The sequence below is a fragment of the Hemicordylus capensis genome, chromosome 1, assembly GCF_027244095.1.
Source record: "Hemicordylus capensis ecotype Gifberg chromosome 1, rHemCap1.1.pri, whole genome shotgun sequence".
In the NCBI taxonomy this organism is placed as follows: domain Eukaryota; kingdom Metazoa; phylum Chordata; class Lepidosauria; order Squamata; family Cordylidae; genus Hemicordylus; species Hemicordylus capensis.
This window is the reverse complement of record NC_069657.1, coordinates 204,103,104-204,118,807: the sequence shown is the minus strand read 5'-3', so window position 1 is coordinate 204,118,807 and position 15,704 is coordinate 204,103,104. Positions and strand designations below refer to the sequence as shown.

The following is a 15,704-nucleotide window of genomic DNA, read 5'->3' as shown; positions in this document are numbered from 1 at the left end:
CTGTCTTCTTGCTGTTTTTCAACACTGTAACTTGTTGAAACAAAAAGGAGGGAATTGCGTGATGACACATACTGAGAGAGAGTAAGAGTCCTTTGAAATTGACATCTCAATCTGGCCAATGGCTTGGCTTAGTTCCGGGTTCCCTTCCAATCACAGTAATTTGGAAGAGGCGCATAAAAATAATATATCAAGCTCTGTTTGATTAGCTAAAATGCCTTCTATGAGTTCTGAACTATTAGGAAACCTCGAGGAGGGAAAAGCTGTGCTTACTGTGCATCCTAACTTAACTTTGAATCCTCACTTAACTTGTTAGTATTAACAGAAAATCCCTGCTTCTATTTGCTTAAAATGTTGCTGGCATGATGCCCTCAGAAAGGGCTACCAGTCCCATGCTATTCTCATCCTACTCTTTTGTTTTGTTTTGACGGGGGAGGGGGGATTATAAGGCTTTTCCCCTCCAAAAACTGTTTTTTTTAGAAACAGTTCTTTTTTCTTTCTTAGAAACACTTTAGGGAGGAGAGTTGATCTTGTGGTAGCAAGCATGAATTGTCCCCTTTGCTAAGCAGGGTCTGCCCTGATCTTCATTTGAATGGAAGACTTCATGTGAGCACTGTAAGAGTTTCACCTTAGGGGATGGGACTGCTTTGGGAAAAACATCTGCATGCTTTCATGAAGAAGGTCCCAGATTCCCTCCTTGGCATCTCCAAGATAGGGCTGAGAGAGACTCCTGCCTGTAACCTTGGAGAAGCCGCTGCCAACCTGGGAAGGCAACACTGAGCCAGATGGACCAAGGGTCTGGCTCGTTATAAGGCAATGTTCCTATGTTCCCTGCATCTATTTGAAATTCTGCAGGCTTCATGCCCGCTTAAGTGGCTACCACTCTTGTTCATTTTTCATCCCATTCTGCAAAGAAGTGAAGACAACATAGGCATTTTAGATATGGACAAATATTCAGACAATTGAACTTTTTGATATGAACCACCAAATCCAAATCGGGGGGTGGGGTGGGGGTGGTGTATGTGTGTGTCCAAATCACCAAATCAAAACACTGAATTTAATAGTACATGCTCTAATTAGCAAATCTGAATCAAATGCTTGTGTATTTGCACAGGCCTGCTGGTCATACCTAGCCTAAAAGGCTGTTTTGAGCCAAGCACGGGAGGAGGAGTGGAGGAAGTCCAAGTTTGTCCAGGCTACAGAGTGATATACTGTGGCATGGCCTTCTTACTAGCTATTGCTCTACTGGAGCAAAAGTGTTTACAGGAAAAGCAGAGCAGTAGGAATAGTGCAGAATTGTGAAGATCAACTTGCTTAAAACCAGTATTTCCCCACTGTACATAGTTTGCTTCCATCAATTACCACTATGTATGCTTACCTCGATAGCAAGGACACAGTCTTCTAGTAAGGAATGGCCGAAAATTAGGAGTTATGTCATAACAAATGCCCAAAGGAAGTTTGTCATTTCCTCCTTTTTTATTAAAAAACACATTTTGCCAACGATGTCCACAAGCCTATGCAAGAACAAAGGAAGTGTGAAAAAAAAGTATGTTCATAACAAAGGTAGCCAAAAAGGAAAAAGTTATTTAAGACAATACCTACAACGATAGATCCATTTTCTCCTGGCTGCCTTGACAAGCTCACCCCCAGCCACTGATCATCTCTTTCTTCAATACAGTTCCTGCCACACGTTTCCCCTACTGGGGCACCTTTAAAGAGGGGGGGAAAGTAATGAAAGTGCAAGATTTGAGAGCAAGTGAATTAGAATTGCACTGCTGTTTTATCCTCTATTTATACTTGCTGAATGAGGATAGCATTACAATAAAATCCCTTATGTTAGTGTAACTCCCAGTTACACTGGTGTAAAAATGTTATGAGTAGTGATTGAATTAGCAAATCTTAAAGTTGATGCAAGTGCTTCATCATCATCATACAGGTCAAAAATCCTTTATCTGGACTCCCGAAATCCGGAAAGCTCCGAAATCCAGACACCACACCGAGAAAAACAAACAAACCCCGCTTGTATTTTCCGCTTGGATTCTCAACCTGTAGCTTCAAAGCCTCAAACCAATCCCAGCCCCAACTTAGCAGCTAACAGTGGCAAAGCAGCAAAAAGCCCCCAAACTAAGCAGCACCCGCAACTCACAGAGAGGCAAAGCAGCACCCACGGCTCCGTCTGCAATGGCGGTTGCCCAGCCCCTCCTCAGCCTCGGCTCCTCTTCCCTTCCCAGATGGACGGGCACTTTGCTGGTGGCATTTAAGGGCATTTAAAGGCACTTGCAGGCACGGCAGGGGCTAGGGAGGCAAAGCAGCACCCAGGGCTCTGTCTGCAATGGCGCTCCGAATGGGGCAAGAGCCCTCCTTTGGGGCGGAGCCAAGCCAGTTTTGTGAATTAGATTGCACTGCCACTCACACGCTTCTCAAGCCGGTCTTCAAGAGGGGAAGGAGCTTGGCTGGAAGGCAGGAAGGAACTTCAGGGGTTGTTGGACAAAAAAAACCCAGTAACCTTTCATGCCCAAGATATCTCATTTATGAATATATTCCGAAATCCAGAAGAATCCGAAATCTGGAACACCTCTGGTCCCAAGCAGTTTGGATAAAGGATTATCCAGCTGTACTATGTCAATGTAAGCAGAAGCTAATGGATTTAGGGCAACAGATTGCAGAGGGCTGGCTAGCATAGCTGAATTCTATGCTCCCTCAGGAATTGGTTCCATTCCCTCTGCCAGCACAGAGATGACACTTAGAAGATAAGTGGCATCACTAAATATACCCTTGCTGGAGTCAACAGGAACACTGGAGGGTCCATACTACATGAGCAACAAATGTTTCTATTTGTTGGCATTTGTGACATACAACCAGGATTATCGAAGCTTCAATAAAGGAGCAGGACTGGAGTGCCAAGAGGTGTGGCATGGGGTTACATTACTCTGCCTGAATGTCTGCTGAATGTAAGTGGAAGCTTAGTGATGGGGGACTTTGGTGAAAGGGCACTTGGCACAAAGAGAGCAATTTGCATAAACAAAGGGAAGACTATCAATATAGATGACAGTTAGATAATGTTTGTTTTCTTGGAGCGCTTGTGTTTATGGTAAAATGACTGCAAGTATAGTTTTAACACCTCAAAGAAATGACTTTTGTAGGCAAAAATGTTTATTAGTCCATAGTCGGCACACCAAAAACATTCTCCAAAGTATGAGAATGGGCATTTTCAGGCACATGTACAGACGAATTATTAGTGGTAGCTTGCAATCACATGGATTTCCTCAGTTATGTCTGAGGTAAGTCCAGGTGGTTATCCCCTATCATATATCTGAACCAGTAGTGGCCAGTGAGCACTACTTCAGGCAGGATGGTGAGGGCGGGGGAATATGACTTTAAACTGTGGCAAACCTAACCACCGCCAGTGCCTAGGATGCTATACATTGCAGTGGCGGTCAACCCAGCATCCCGCAGGGAGGGTGCCCCACTCCCGCTGCTCAATTGGCCTCCGCTACTGAGAACTATTTTTTTCCTTTCATTTTAACATAAGTAGCAGCACATGTATTTCCCTTTTTTCTAGCTCTCATAAGAATTGCTGGACCAGACCAAAAGTCCATTTTGTCCAACATCTTGTTTTGCCAAGTAGCTAGCCAAATGCCTCCAGGAGGCCCTCAGGCAGCAATGAAGGCAACACCTCCCTTGATGTGTATGTTCAGAGGAACTCTGGTTGTGGCAGGATTCATTATGACACCCTGAGAAACACAATAGCGCTTTTGTCAGAGCAGTTAACTCTGACAGATTCAATGTAGATTTGAACTACAAGCCTACTGGGAAGCCCTACCCTTTTGAGCCACTTCTCCCTCTCCCTCTGTCCCCACCACAACCAAAGTTTCTTCAGAGCTTTCAATTTCTAAGCAGCCTGTTCTGTTTCATTCATTTTTCACAACAGTAAACATTTACTGTTACAAGTAAATGTCTGCCAATTTACACATAACTGATGAGCAAAATCATAAGTGATAAAATCTTATCACTCTGTGATGACTAATGATGACTCTCAGTTTTTAAGTGCCATGACCTTATTCTATTTTGTAAATGCAGTTTGGATCAAATTTCCCAATTTTAATTAATTATGAAATAAAGAATGTGATTTTTAAAAGCAGTTTCAAATTTGAATCTGGGATTTTAGATCAAATCCTGAATACTTCAGAATCTGAAGGGGTTTTTTCATGTCTACTACAGTTCAGCAGCATCACTGGCTGTCCAAATGGAGGCATACTATACAGGCATGGAAAACTTTTATAGTCAAGGTGTACTATAATGTTTATATTCCATCAGTCATAAAATCCACACCTGTCTAATCCTCGTGAAATGCAGCTTGAAGCAACTAGATCAGAAATGCTGTCATTTGTCCAAATTGTACACAGCTCAAATGATAAATAGCCAAGATACAGTGCTTTTAAAATTGACTGCGACAATGCTGATTTTTACTTGTTGGTTACCTATTTTTGGCAGAGAGTAACTTAACTTTTATTTCTTGCTCTTTGTGTTAAAAAAATTGTGGTCCACGGTATTCTGGGGCGGCAGGGCGGGAATCAATAGTTCACCAATATTAGCCATTGAAGCATTATAACAGGTTAATCAACTTATGGAACACACTGCAGTGCGCAGCAGAAGGACTTATTTATTACATTTTTATACCGCCCCATCCAAAGGCTCTGGGCGGTGCACAACAGAGCAAAAACTAACAATCATTTAAAACAATCAGCTTAAAACAATAAAAACAAATTTAGAAACAGTTAAAAACCATATAAAACAGAAACATTTAAAAGCAATTTTAAAAGCCTGAAAGGCCAGACCAAACAAGTTTTCAGGGCTCTCTTGAAGGCCAACAATGATCCCAAACCACAAATTTCTGCCAGGAGTGCACTCCACAGCCCGAGAGCAGCTACAGAGAAGGCCCAGTTCCGAGTTCACACCAGATGTACCAGTGGCAACTGGAGACGGACCTCTCCAGATGACCTTAACGTGTGGTGGGGATCATGCAGAAGAAGGTCCTGAATTGACCCAGACCCAAGTCATTCAGGTTAGATTACAACCCTACATAGAAGGGGAAACACCGGATGTTCAAGCTGGTTTCAGAAAAGGCCAAGGAACAAGAGACATCATTGCTGATGCACACTGGATAATTGAGAAAGCCAAAGAATATCAAAAAGAAGTCAATATGTGCCTTATTGACTACAGAAAAGCCTTCAATTGCATTGACCATGTCAAGTTGAGGAATATCCTTAGGAAATTGGGCATCCCAGAACATCTCATTGTTCTCATGAGAAACCTATACACAGGGCAGGAAGCCACAGTCCAGACAGAACATGGTGAAACAGACTGGTTCGAGATCAGCAAAGGAGTAAGACAAGGCTGTCTACTTTCTCCTTATTTATTCAATTTATATGCTGAGCATATACTGAGAGAAGCTAGATTGGAAGAAGATGAGCGTGGTTTTAAAGTTGGAGGAAGAAACATCAATAATCTGCGCTACGCTGATGACACCACCCTGACAGCTGAGAATGAGGATGATCTCCAAGCTCTAGTAATGAAAGTCAAGGAGCACAGTGAAAAAATAGGACTACGACTAAATGTCAAGAAGACTAAACTGATGACAACAGGTACAGCAACCAGCCTCAGAATTGATAATGAAGACACTGAAGTTTCTGCCTTTTAGGATTGACCATCAACTGTAAAGGATCCAGCAGTCAAGAAATATGCCGCAGACTAGCACTTGGTAGGGTTGCAATGAAGGCCTTGGAAAGGATATTTAGATGCCATGACATGTCTATAGCTACAAAGATTAGAATCATTTGGGCAATGGTTTTTCCTGTGACACTCTATGGATGTGAAAGCTAGACTTTGAAGAAGCAAGATAGAAAAAGTGTTGACCCTTTTTAACTTTGGTGCTGGAGAAGACTTTTGAGAATACCATGGACAGCCAGGAAAACAAACAAATGGATCATAGAACACATCAATCCAGAATTTTCACTCGAGGCACAAATGACCAGGCTCAAACTATCATACTTTGGACACATTATGCGAAGACACAGCTCCCTTAAGAAGTCCTTAATGCTGGGAAAAGTTGAAGGAAAGAGAAGAAGAGAATGACCAGCAGCAAGGTGGATGGACTCGATTTTGACAGCAACAAACACACCACTGAGAGACCTTAAAGGCCAGATCGAAGACAGATCATACTGGAGAGAATCTATTTATGTGGTCGCTAAGAGTTGACATCTACTTGACAGCACTTAATCAATCCATCCATCAATCAAGTCATTCAGGGCTTTAAAGGTAATTCATGGCATCGGTCCTGCGGGGCGGCAGCGTATCTCCTTGCCACCCTGGTACATCGCAGACCAGAAGCGTCCAGAAGTGTCTGCTGCATGTTCACAACATGCACATGCGCAGCAGACACTTCCAGTCTGTGACGTACCGGGGTGGAAAGGAGGTACAATGGTGACCCATGGGGCCAATTTTAATGAGAGCGCTGGTGGGGGAAACGTGGAGGGGGGGTGTAAGAGCACCCTTCCCAGTCCTTAAAGTTATCCATCCCCCACCGTCGAACCAGCCAAACCACTGGACTTTTGAACCAGTTCAGAGGTCCATAAAGGGCCTGCAACCGGTTCGGGGCACATCCCTACTAGGAAGGACTTAGTAGGTAAGGACTGTCTTTCAACTAGGATGGGGGACTCCAGGAGCAGGGTACCAATCTGGACTGGTTTGCACAAACTCATTAGAGGACTGACCTGTTGGAGAAGACAGAAAGCCACTCTTGACAGTGACTTCCCTTATGGATCTCATGAGAGTAGAAGCCTCAGCAGGCAAGCCTGACTGGGCCAGGAAAAAGATAGAAACTCTGTCTCTTGGCCTAGATCCAAAAATCCAATAGCATCCTAGCAATGGCGAACCCTTTCACCTCAGGCCCAGAATTGTTCATCCTTGCCTCCAGGAGGTCGGACGACTGCCATCCCATGGGATAGAACACAGTCAGTTTTCCTTGATCTTTCCGAGTGTTGGTGTCCAACTCTCTTCAGAACTCTCACTCATAGGAATCTCTCTCAGCCCTATCTTGGAGAAGCCAGGGAGGGAACTTGAAACCTTCTGCTCTTCCCAGAGCGGCTTCATCCCCTGAGGGGAATATCTTGCAGTGCTCAAACATCAAGTCTCCCATTCATATGCAACCAGGGCAGACCCTGCTTAGCTATGGGGACAAGTCATGCTTGCTACCACAAGACCAGCTCTCCTCTCCCACAACCCGCTTGGTTCCATGTTGCTATTAGAGAATCTACAACTCAGTTAACATTATGAAATCTACACTTACACCCTACGCAAGAATCCACACCTAGTCCATGGCATTTATGGTCATTTGTTGATAGCATGTTACTCAGTTATTAACGTTGCATTTAAATATGTGTTCCATCATATGTGTGCAACAGCACTTGAGAATGCTGCACATATTTTCCAATTTTCATGTTACCTTTTGGTATTCAATAAAGTATATTATTTAATCCCTTCTGTGTCAGTCATTGCCTGGAGAAAAACTGTCTGTTTTATAACCACACCCTTTGATCTCAGAGGCATACCTAGGTATCAAGAACTAATCCTTGTCCAAATTTGGTCCAGATCTGTTGAGAGATTACTTAGGATATAGCACACTGAAAAGTTACAACAAAAAGCTGAGGAAAGGTTGTGCGATTAATACAATGAATGAACAAATACAGAGGAGTATTAATGTTTATTATACAAGTGTGAAGACAGCTTTAAGGTGAGCAGTAAAAAATAAAATAAAAATGACCATGTTGAGGCCTTAAGAAAATACTGTAACATCCAAACCATTTATTGAATCCACCTAATATTTAGCACACCACAATTAGACAACTAGCACCAATATCTATCCACATTTGGTGCAGATCTGTTGGAAAATGTTGAGATACAGTAGTATGAAAGTGCACCCTAAAGAAGCAGGTTTATGCAGGATGAAGTCCCACTGAGTTCAATAGGACTTAGACCCTAATAAGCTTGCATTTACTTTGCAGTCTCACAGCTCTCACCTCAGAGGGAGGACACATGCTTTCTCTGTAAAAAGAAGGGTGGCATTTCATCCTCTACATGAATCAAGCAGCAAATATCCTCCCTGTGAAGTGGAGAGTGAGCTTTGTACACTGAAAGAAGTAATGCAATTTGGCTTTCAGCTCAGATACTCCTCTGTAGCCGAAATCCAGAGTCATGCATAGCGAGCGCACAGGGCTCCATCCTAATCATAAAGTGTCAAACTGTTCTTTTACTTCCCTTTTGCAAGCATACTAATAAAAAATTATATTACATATATTTAATTTATCTTTCAGTGTGATCTATGCAAATAACTTTGCCCAGTCAACAACAGCCTCAACTACTAGTTTGGACATTAATCTCAGTAATTATTTCAGTAGAATTTGATTTCAGCTTCAGTGAGACTTAAACCCAGATCAATTACTTAAATGTGACAATCTCTTTAAAGGGTTGTTTTAAGGAATACTGTATGCTCCTATACATGTTTCAATACATGGCATTCAAGTAATCACTTGAATGCCTGCACTGCTATGTAATTTTTCTTTTTAAGAAGAAAAATTAATACCCCCTCTAAAACTTTAGAAAGAGTACATGCATATAATTTAGCAATTTCCCTTTACAAAAAGCAAGGAAATTAAGATATCAAAACGTTTCAGTTTAAGATTAGAGTTAAGGTGCTTACAATTTTTGCAAGTGCTACTGATGTACCTCATGGATTTATTTCAGGTGCATTATGACATCCATAGATAGCATCCATGAATGGGTTCCTACAAAACTATGTCATCAAAACTCAGAAGTAGATCTGTATTCTCACAGCAGCCAGCTGTAGTCCTCAAATACTGTAATCTACAGCACACCTTTAGCCCTAGAAAGTTCCCCAGTTTGACCCCAATCACTTGAAAATTAGCTAAAAATTGTAGCAGCAGCTGGAAAACAGAGAGTTAGACGAATTTCTTGGTTTAAGAGGAACTTTTTCCAGATCTACTACTATTACTGTTACTAAATATATTTATATACCACTTTTCAAACATCAGATATTTGCATGTCTGCAAGTGAAAGATTTATTCTGACAACTGATCTGTGAAATTCTGGCACAGGATACAGTAATTACATATGTTTTCATTAAGCAAGAAGAAAGCAAACTGAGGCATCTTTCTCTGACTTAAGGTAGAATGACAAAAAGGGAAACTGAGCAAAGGCAGAATCACTCACTACCCTAAGAACATAAGAACAGCCCTGCTGGATCAAGCCCAAGGCCCATCTAGTCTAGCATCCTGTTTCACACAGTGGCCCACCAGATGCCGCTGGAAGCCACAGGCAGGAGTTGAGGGCATGCCCTCTCTCCTGCCATTACTCCCCTGCAACTGGTACTCAGAGGCATCCTGGAGGTGGCCTATAGCCCTCCGGCTAGTAACCGATGACAGACCTCTCCTCCATGAAGTTATCCAAACCCCTCTTAAAGCCATCCAGGTTGTTGGCTGTAACCACATCTCGTGGCAGAGAATTCCACAAGTTGATTATGCGTTCTGTGAAAAAGTACTTCCGTTTGTTGGTCCTAGATTTCCTGGCAATCAATTTCATGGGCTGACCCCTGGTTCTAGTGTTATGCGAGAGGGAGAAGAATTTCTCTCTATCCACTTTCTCCATACCATGCATGATTTTATAGACCTCTTTCATGTCTCCTCGTAGTCGTCTTTTTTCTAAACTAAATAGCCCCAGGTATTGTAGCCTTGCCTCATAAGAAAGGTGCTCTAGGCCCCTGATCATCTTGGTTGCCCTCTTCTACACCTTTTCCAGTTCTACAATGTCCTTTTTTAGACGTGGTGACCAGAATTGTATGCAGTACTCCAGGTGTGGCCACACCATAGTTTTGTATAAGGGCATTATAATATTAGCAGTTTTATTTTCAGTCCCCTTCCTAATGATCCTAGCATGGAATTGGCCTTTTTCACAGCTGCCACACATTGAGTCGACACTTTCAACGAGCTGTCCACCACGACCCCAAGATCCCTCTCCTGGTCCATCACCGACAGCTCAGATCCCATCAGCATATACTTGAAGTTGGGGTTTTTCGTCCCAATGTGCATCACTTTACACTTGCCAGCACTGAACCACATTTGCCACTTTGTTGCCCACTCACCCAGTTTGAAGATATCCTTTTGGCGCTCCTCACAATCTATTTTGGATTTTACTACCCAAAAGAGTTTGGTATCATCTGCAAATCTGGCCACCTCGCTGCTTACCCCTACTTCTAGATATTTATTTATTTATTTATTTATTTATTTATTTATTTATTAAACTTCTATACCACCCAAACTTTTGTCTCTGGGCAGTTAACATAAACCAATTAAAACATATATAAAAAGTTAAAACAATGCAACAATTTAAAATCAGCCATAAAATTAAAAGGCACCGGTCCCAGTACAGATCCCTGGGGGACCCCACTTGTTACTTCCCTCCATTGTGAAAACTCTCCATTTATACCTACCCTCTGTTTCCTGTCTTTCAACCGGTTAGCAATCCACACATGTACTTGTCCTCTTATCCCATGACTGCAAAGTTTCCTCAGGAGTCTTTGATGAGGAACTTTGTCGAAAGCTCTTTGGAAGTCCAGGGTATACTATGTCAACTGGATCACCTTGATCCACACACTTGTTGACACTCTCAAATAACTCAAAAAGGTTGGTGAGGCAAGATTTACCTTTGCAGAAGCCATGCTGGTTCTTTCCCAGCAGGGCCTGTTCTTCTAGGTGCTTTACAATTTTATCCTTGAGGATGCTTTCCATCAATTTGCCTGGAACAGTTAAACTAACCAGCCTGTAATTTCCCGGATCGCCCCTGGATCCCTTTTTGAAAATCGGTGTTACACTGGCTACTTTCCAGTCCTCCGGTACAGAGCCTGATTACAGGTATATACTCAGTATCCTCTGCCATGAAGACAGACGCAAAGAACTCACTCTACCCTAGTTAGAGCCAAACCAAATAAGGATTGGAGCATGGTTCACAAACATTTTTGAGTCCACCTGAAGAATGCCCTTAATCTTTGCTAATTTGTGGAGGGAATGTGTCAGCATGTACTGAGGAAACGGGGCAATGCTCCCATTTTCTTGTTCTCCATTGGCAGGTAATGCAATACAATGAAATACAGGGCACAAACAGGGACGGATTAAAATAATGTATTGCATTTGAGGTAATATGAAAGCTGTATCTGTGCTAGCTCTTCTTTCACACTTGCATGTGACCCCTTGGTAGTCATGAGGTGACAAACATGCATGATTCAAAGCATAAACACAGAGGATTTTCCAATAAGACACTGACTGTATTCAGTAAAAAGCCTACAGGTGATATTATTGAGAAACTTTTCCTTGACAGACTTCATTTAAATTATGGCGGTAGATTCTGCCAACTGTATTCGTCAGCCAACTTAAATATGAGATGTTCTTTTCCCAGCAGCTATGATAGTGAATGCATCTATGCAATTCTTTCTAATTTAAACTCCTCTCAGCAAGCATAATTTAAAAACACGAGTTTTCCCTCTCCTTCTCTTTAATGACTGTAATTTCAGTTGACCTTGGCTCCAAAACTTTTGCTTGAACTCTCTTAAAAGGTTTATGGTATTATAAAGTTCCCAGGAAAGAATGAGCATCAGTGAACACTGAGAGCAAAAGGCGGGAAATGAGACAGTGTACAATGTTCTGAAAATGCAGCTAGACTCCGAGCTAGTTCAGTTTTGAACAGCAGTCTGACTAGTCATCTGCTACACATCCAATAAAATTTTAATATTATGGTAGCCAATACTTGCACAAATGCACACAAATGGTCACAAATCCATGCAGTGTTAGGCCCATCTAAACCAACTGATTTCAATTAGCTTAATTAAGCACAGCTATGCTGGCTCCCAAGCCACTGTTTTGCCTGTGACTACTTTAACATCCAGATATCTGGCCCAGATGTTACAGATACAAAATATACTCTGCAATGCATTGTTCATTTGCTGGCATTTGTTGTATTTCTAGGACTTTTAGGGCTGCAATTATAAGCACAGATAGGAAGAAGTCCCACTGAACTTAGTGAGACTTACTTCTGAGTAAATATGCTTAAGACTGCATTGCATGATCTCTTATTGGCTCACTAGTTTTCATTGATACGCATTGCTCTGAGTGACAAGGGAAACATAAAATAAATAAGATGTAGCTGAAGTCATAAAGAGGACATACCTCTTTATGCGACCCCTGAGCCCATCTTTTTAGCCTGGCTTTTAATGATATTTAGTTTTAATGTTGATTTTAATCAGATTTTAAATGGCTTTTTATTGTAATTGGTATGTATTTTTTATTTTAGTGTAAACCACCCTGAGCCACTTTAGAAAGGGTGGTATAAAAATCAAATCAAAAAATAAATACATACTATTAGTTATGTATTCACTGAAGAAAACAATACAGTAAAGCAGATAGTCAATTAATAGTAAAATTGTGTTGTGCTGATCCTGCAATTACAGTCTCACTACAACTTGCTAGTAGGCACTTAACTCATTTTAGACAAAAGAGAAATACATCTCATTACTCTGTGAGTGTCATTTGGATACTTTGGAGACATTGCTAAAAACAAAGGCAAAGAAGATCTGGAAAGTGATGCAGAATAAGCTTGTAAAAGTGTTTTGCTAACTCTCATGTTGACCTGATCTTGGAAGGATTTTTGGAGAACTTTGTTAGAACTGGAGTAACATACTTTGACTGCCAGTAAGATAAACTATTATCCTTTGGAAACATTATGCAAAGACCCAGCTCCCTTGAGAAGTCCATAATGCTGGGGAAAGCTGAAGGAAAAAGAAGAGGACGACCAGCAGCAAGGTGGATAGACTCAATTAGGACAGCAATGAATTACGACAGAGAGACCTTAAAGGCCAAGTTGAAGAGTGATCACCCTGGAGAGAATCTATCTATGTGACTGCTAAGAGTTGACACGGACTTAATGGCACTTAATCAATTAGTCAATCAAGGTGAGGTTACCGACTCCCAATCCCACTCACCCAGTTGAAGCATCTCACAGTTTTTTGTGGAATTCCTCCAAATTTGGCATTTGAAAACTGCACCTGGATTCACCACTGAGCTATTTGCAGGCCAATTGGCTCGAGGGGCTCCCACAACAAGCCTGAGAGGAAATAAACAAAAAAGGCAAGGATAAACGATAACAAGAGATCAGCTCCCCTGAAAACAGAACAGGCACTCAAAAGGATAAACTATCTGGGACCTACAGAGATACTTGGGTGAATTTGAAATGAACTCTGCTCAGCTGTCCACGATTACAGCACAGTTTTTGTCCACTGAAAACTAGGATTCTGTGCAGAGGGCAGAGCACGGTCATCAAGGACACACTCGATACTAGCGGACAACAGCCATGCGCTCGCTCTCTCCTTACTAAAGGCTCTCAGAAAGAAGCGTTTGCAAGCGCGATCCTGCTTTCTCAGAAGTGAGTCCTCCTCAGTTCAATAGTACTTACTCCCAAGTAGGCGCGCATGGGAGTCGAAGCCCGCATCTCTGCCTGTAAACAGTCATGCTGTAATTAATCGCGACAACGACACGGGAACAGCAGCCACGGTGCGTGGGAGAACGTGGGCGCTTGGCTCCGCGGACCTGAGGGGAAGCTTCCCTCCAAAGAGGCAAGCGGTCCGGCGGCAGGCTGGAGAGAAAGGGCTACTGACTGGCTGACTTACCATCTGCTGTTGCCATAGCTGTGCAGCAGCACTGAATAACCAAACAAAGTCCCATTGAGACCTTCGAAGACCAGGGGGCTCTGCGTGTCTAGGCTGTAAGGCTGTCCAGTCGTCGTGCAACAGCTCAGCAGTAGAAGCAGCCGCGCAACCCCTGCTGAGGAAAATCCCTCCAGTTTATTCCAAGCAGCAGCAACAGCCCCCATTGCTTTTCTCAACTAAGCGAAAGTTGGCTGTCTTCGAAGTGGGCCGCTCTCCAAAAAAAAAAAAAAAAAAAAAAGGGGGGGGGGAGCCCTGTATGGTAGACGTTCAGTGTAAACAAATAGGGCGCGTGGGGAAGAAACTCCTTTCCAAATCAACCGCCGCTTCGAGCTGAGGAGGCAAAAAAGTTTCTGAACCGCCTGTTGCTGCGCCTGCCGCTGCGTCTTGCAAAGCACACCAGACCAAAATAGGACCCCAGTGCTTGGGATGTTCGTGCCCGCCGCTCACCCCGAAATGCGCCCTTAGACGGCGCCCAAACCCCTTCCGCAGAGTCCCTTCTCGGCCACGCGAGTGTGTGTTATGGCGGGTTCTGTTGCTGCTTCTGATTTCGGAGCTGCTGTTACACTGGGGCGGTGGGATGTTACCCGCCAGGAGAGAAACCGGGAAACCAGTGTGGCTGACCCGGTAGGAGGCGTGCTAGGAGGCATTCGTGTGGCCGAGCAAAACGAATCATGCAGGGCCAAGGCTAGGGGGCACAGCTAGAGGAAACCGCCGGACAGGAGATAGGCTGGATGAAAGAAAGTACAGCTAGGATGCACTGAAGCCCCGCGTGCCACAACTCGTCTCAAAGTTTCCAGAATATACTCAGGAGCGTGTAGCAGCGGCGGCGGCAGCCTAGAACAAGTGCGCGCTGCGCTGCTGAAAGAGCCGCCCACTTCGCTTCCAACGCTCAGTGCTCGCAATGTACGGCGAGCTTTGTCAAGTTTGCTAGCACAGCCTAGGCAAATAGGTAATGGGTTCCACCTTCCAGTCACCCCTATCGGCCATGTGTGTATAGAGAGAGAAAGAGAGCTTGCTGCTGGGAGATTGTTTTCTTCAGACGAATACGAGGAATGTTTATATACGGCTTTTCAACAGACAGTTCCCAAAGCGATTTACATAGCTATAAAAAGAGGCAAAATATACAAAACAAATGTTGTCTATGTGCTGGGATAAATACAGAAGCACTTTCATAGAGTAAGAAGTTCTTATTCTTATTAAAAGGGGCTTAAACAAATTCACAGAGGACAGGCCTATCAATGACTACTAGGCTGGTGGCTACAGGCCACCTCCAGCTAGGGATGTGCATGGAATTGGCAGGGGGTGGTTCAAAGGTGGGGGAGCATACCTTTAAGGGAGGGGTAGGGTGCCCTTGCCCCTCCTGCCACATTTCCCCCACCGGCGCTCCATTGAAAAAGTCCCCGTCGGGGCATCAGCGTACTTCCCTACCGCCCTGGTGTCCTCCTCGGCTGGAAGGTAAAGGAAGTACCCAGTTGATCGAACCAGTTTGGAGGCCCATAAAGGGCCTCCAAACTGGTTCCATGCACATCTCTACCTCCAGCCTCAGAGGCAAGGTGCCTCCAAATACCAGTTGCAGGGGAGCAACAGCAGGAGAGAGGGCATGTGGGCTTCTCAGAGGCATCTGGTGAGCCACTGTCCGAAACAGATGCTGGATGGGCCTTGGGCCTGATCCAGCAGGGCTGTTTTTATGTTGAGATCCTCAAGCAATGATGTACAGTAAGTAAAATAATTTGGAGTCCACACAAGGACAGGCACTTGAACAAGAAAAGAACACTTCCTTTACAGAGAGAATAAACAAATTGTTCTAGTAAGAACTGATCAGCCTACTTTCCTTTCACTGTCTCTACAACTGGACTAAATTTGGTTCAAATTGAGGTTC

General features: G+C 43.4%; 1 protein-coding gene across 2 annotated transcripts in view; it reads right to left on the bottom strand.

Moving 5' to 3' along the window:
• ITGA4 (integrin subunit alpha 4) overlaps window positions 1-14,691 on the bottom strand; it is an 80,112-nt gene extending 65,421 nt beyond the window's left edge. Inside the window, exons 1-4 of one of the 2 annotated variants that reach the window (XM_053286201.1) lie at window positions 13,787-14,691; window positions 13,103-13,224; window positions 1,600-1,706; window positions 1,376-1,511 (exon numbers count right to left, since the gene is read on the bottom strand). In XM_053286201.1, coding sequence (XP_053142176.1) covers window positions 1,376-1,511; window positions 1,600-1,706; window positions 13,103-13,224; window positions 13,787-13,989 — 568 coding nt within the window. In that variant the 5' untranslated portion in view covers window positions 13,990-14,691. Of the gene's footprint in view, window positions 1-1,375; window positions 1,512-1,599; window positions 1,707-13,102; window positions 13,225-13,572; window positions 13,697-13,786 lie in introns of those variants that run through there. The other variant, XM_053286202.1, reaches the window with a different exon arrangement.
• Window positions 14,692-15,704: the final 1,013 nt, after the last annotated feature.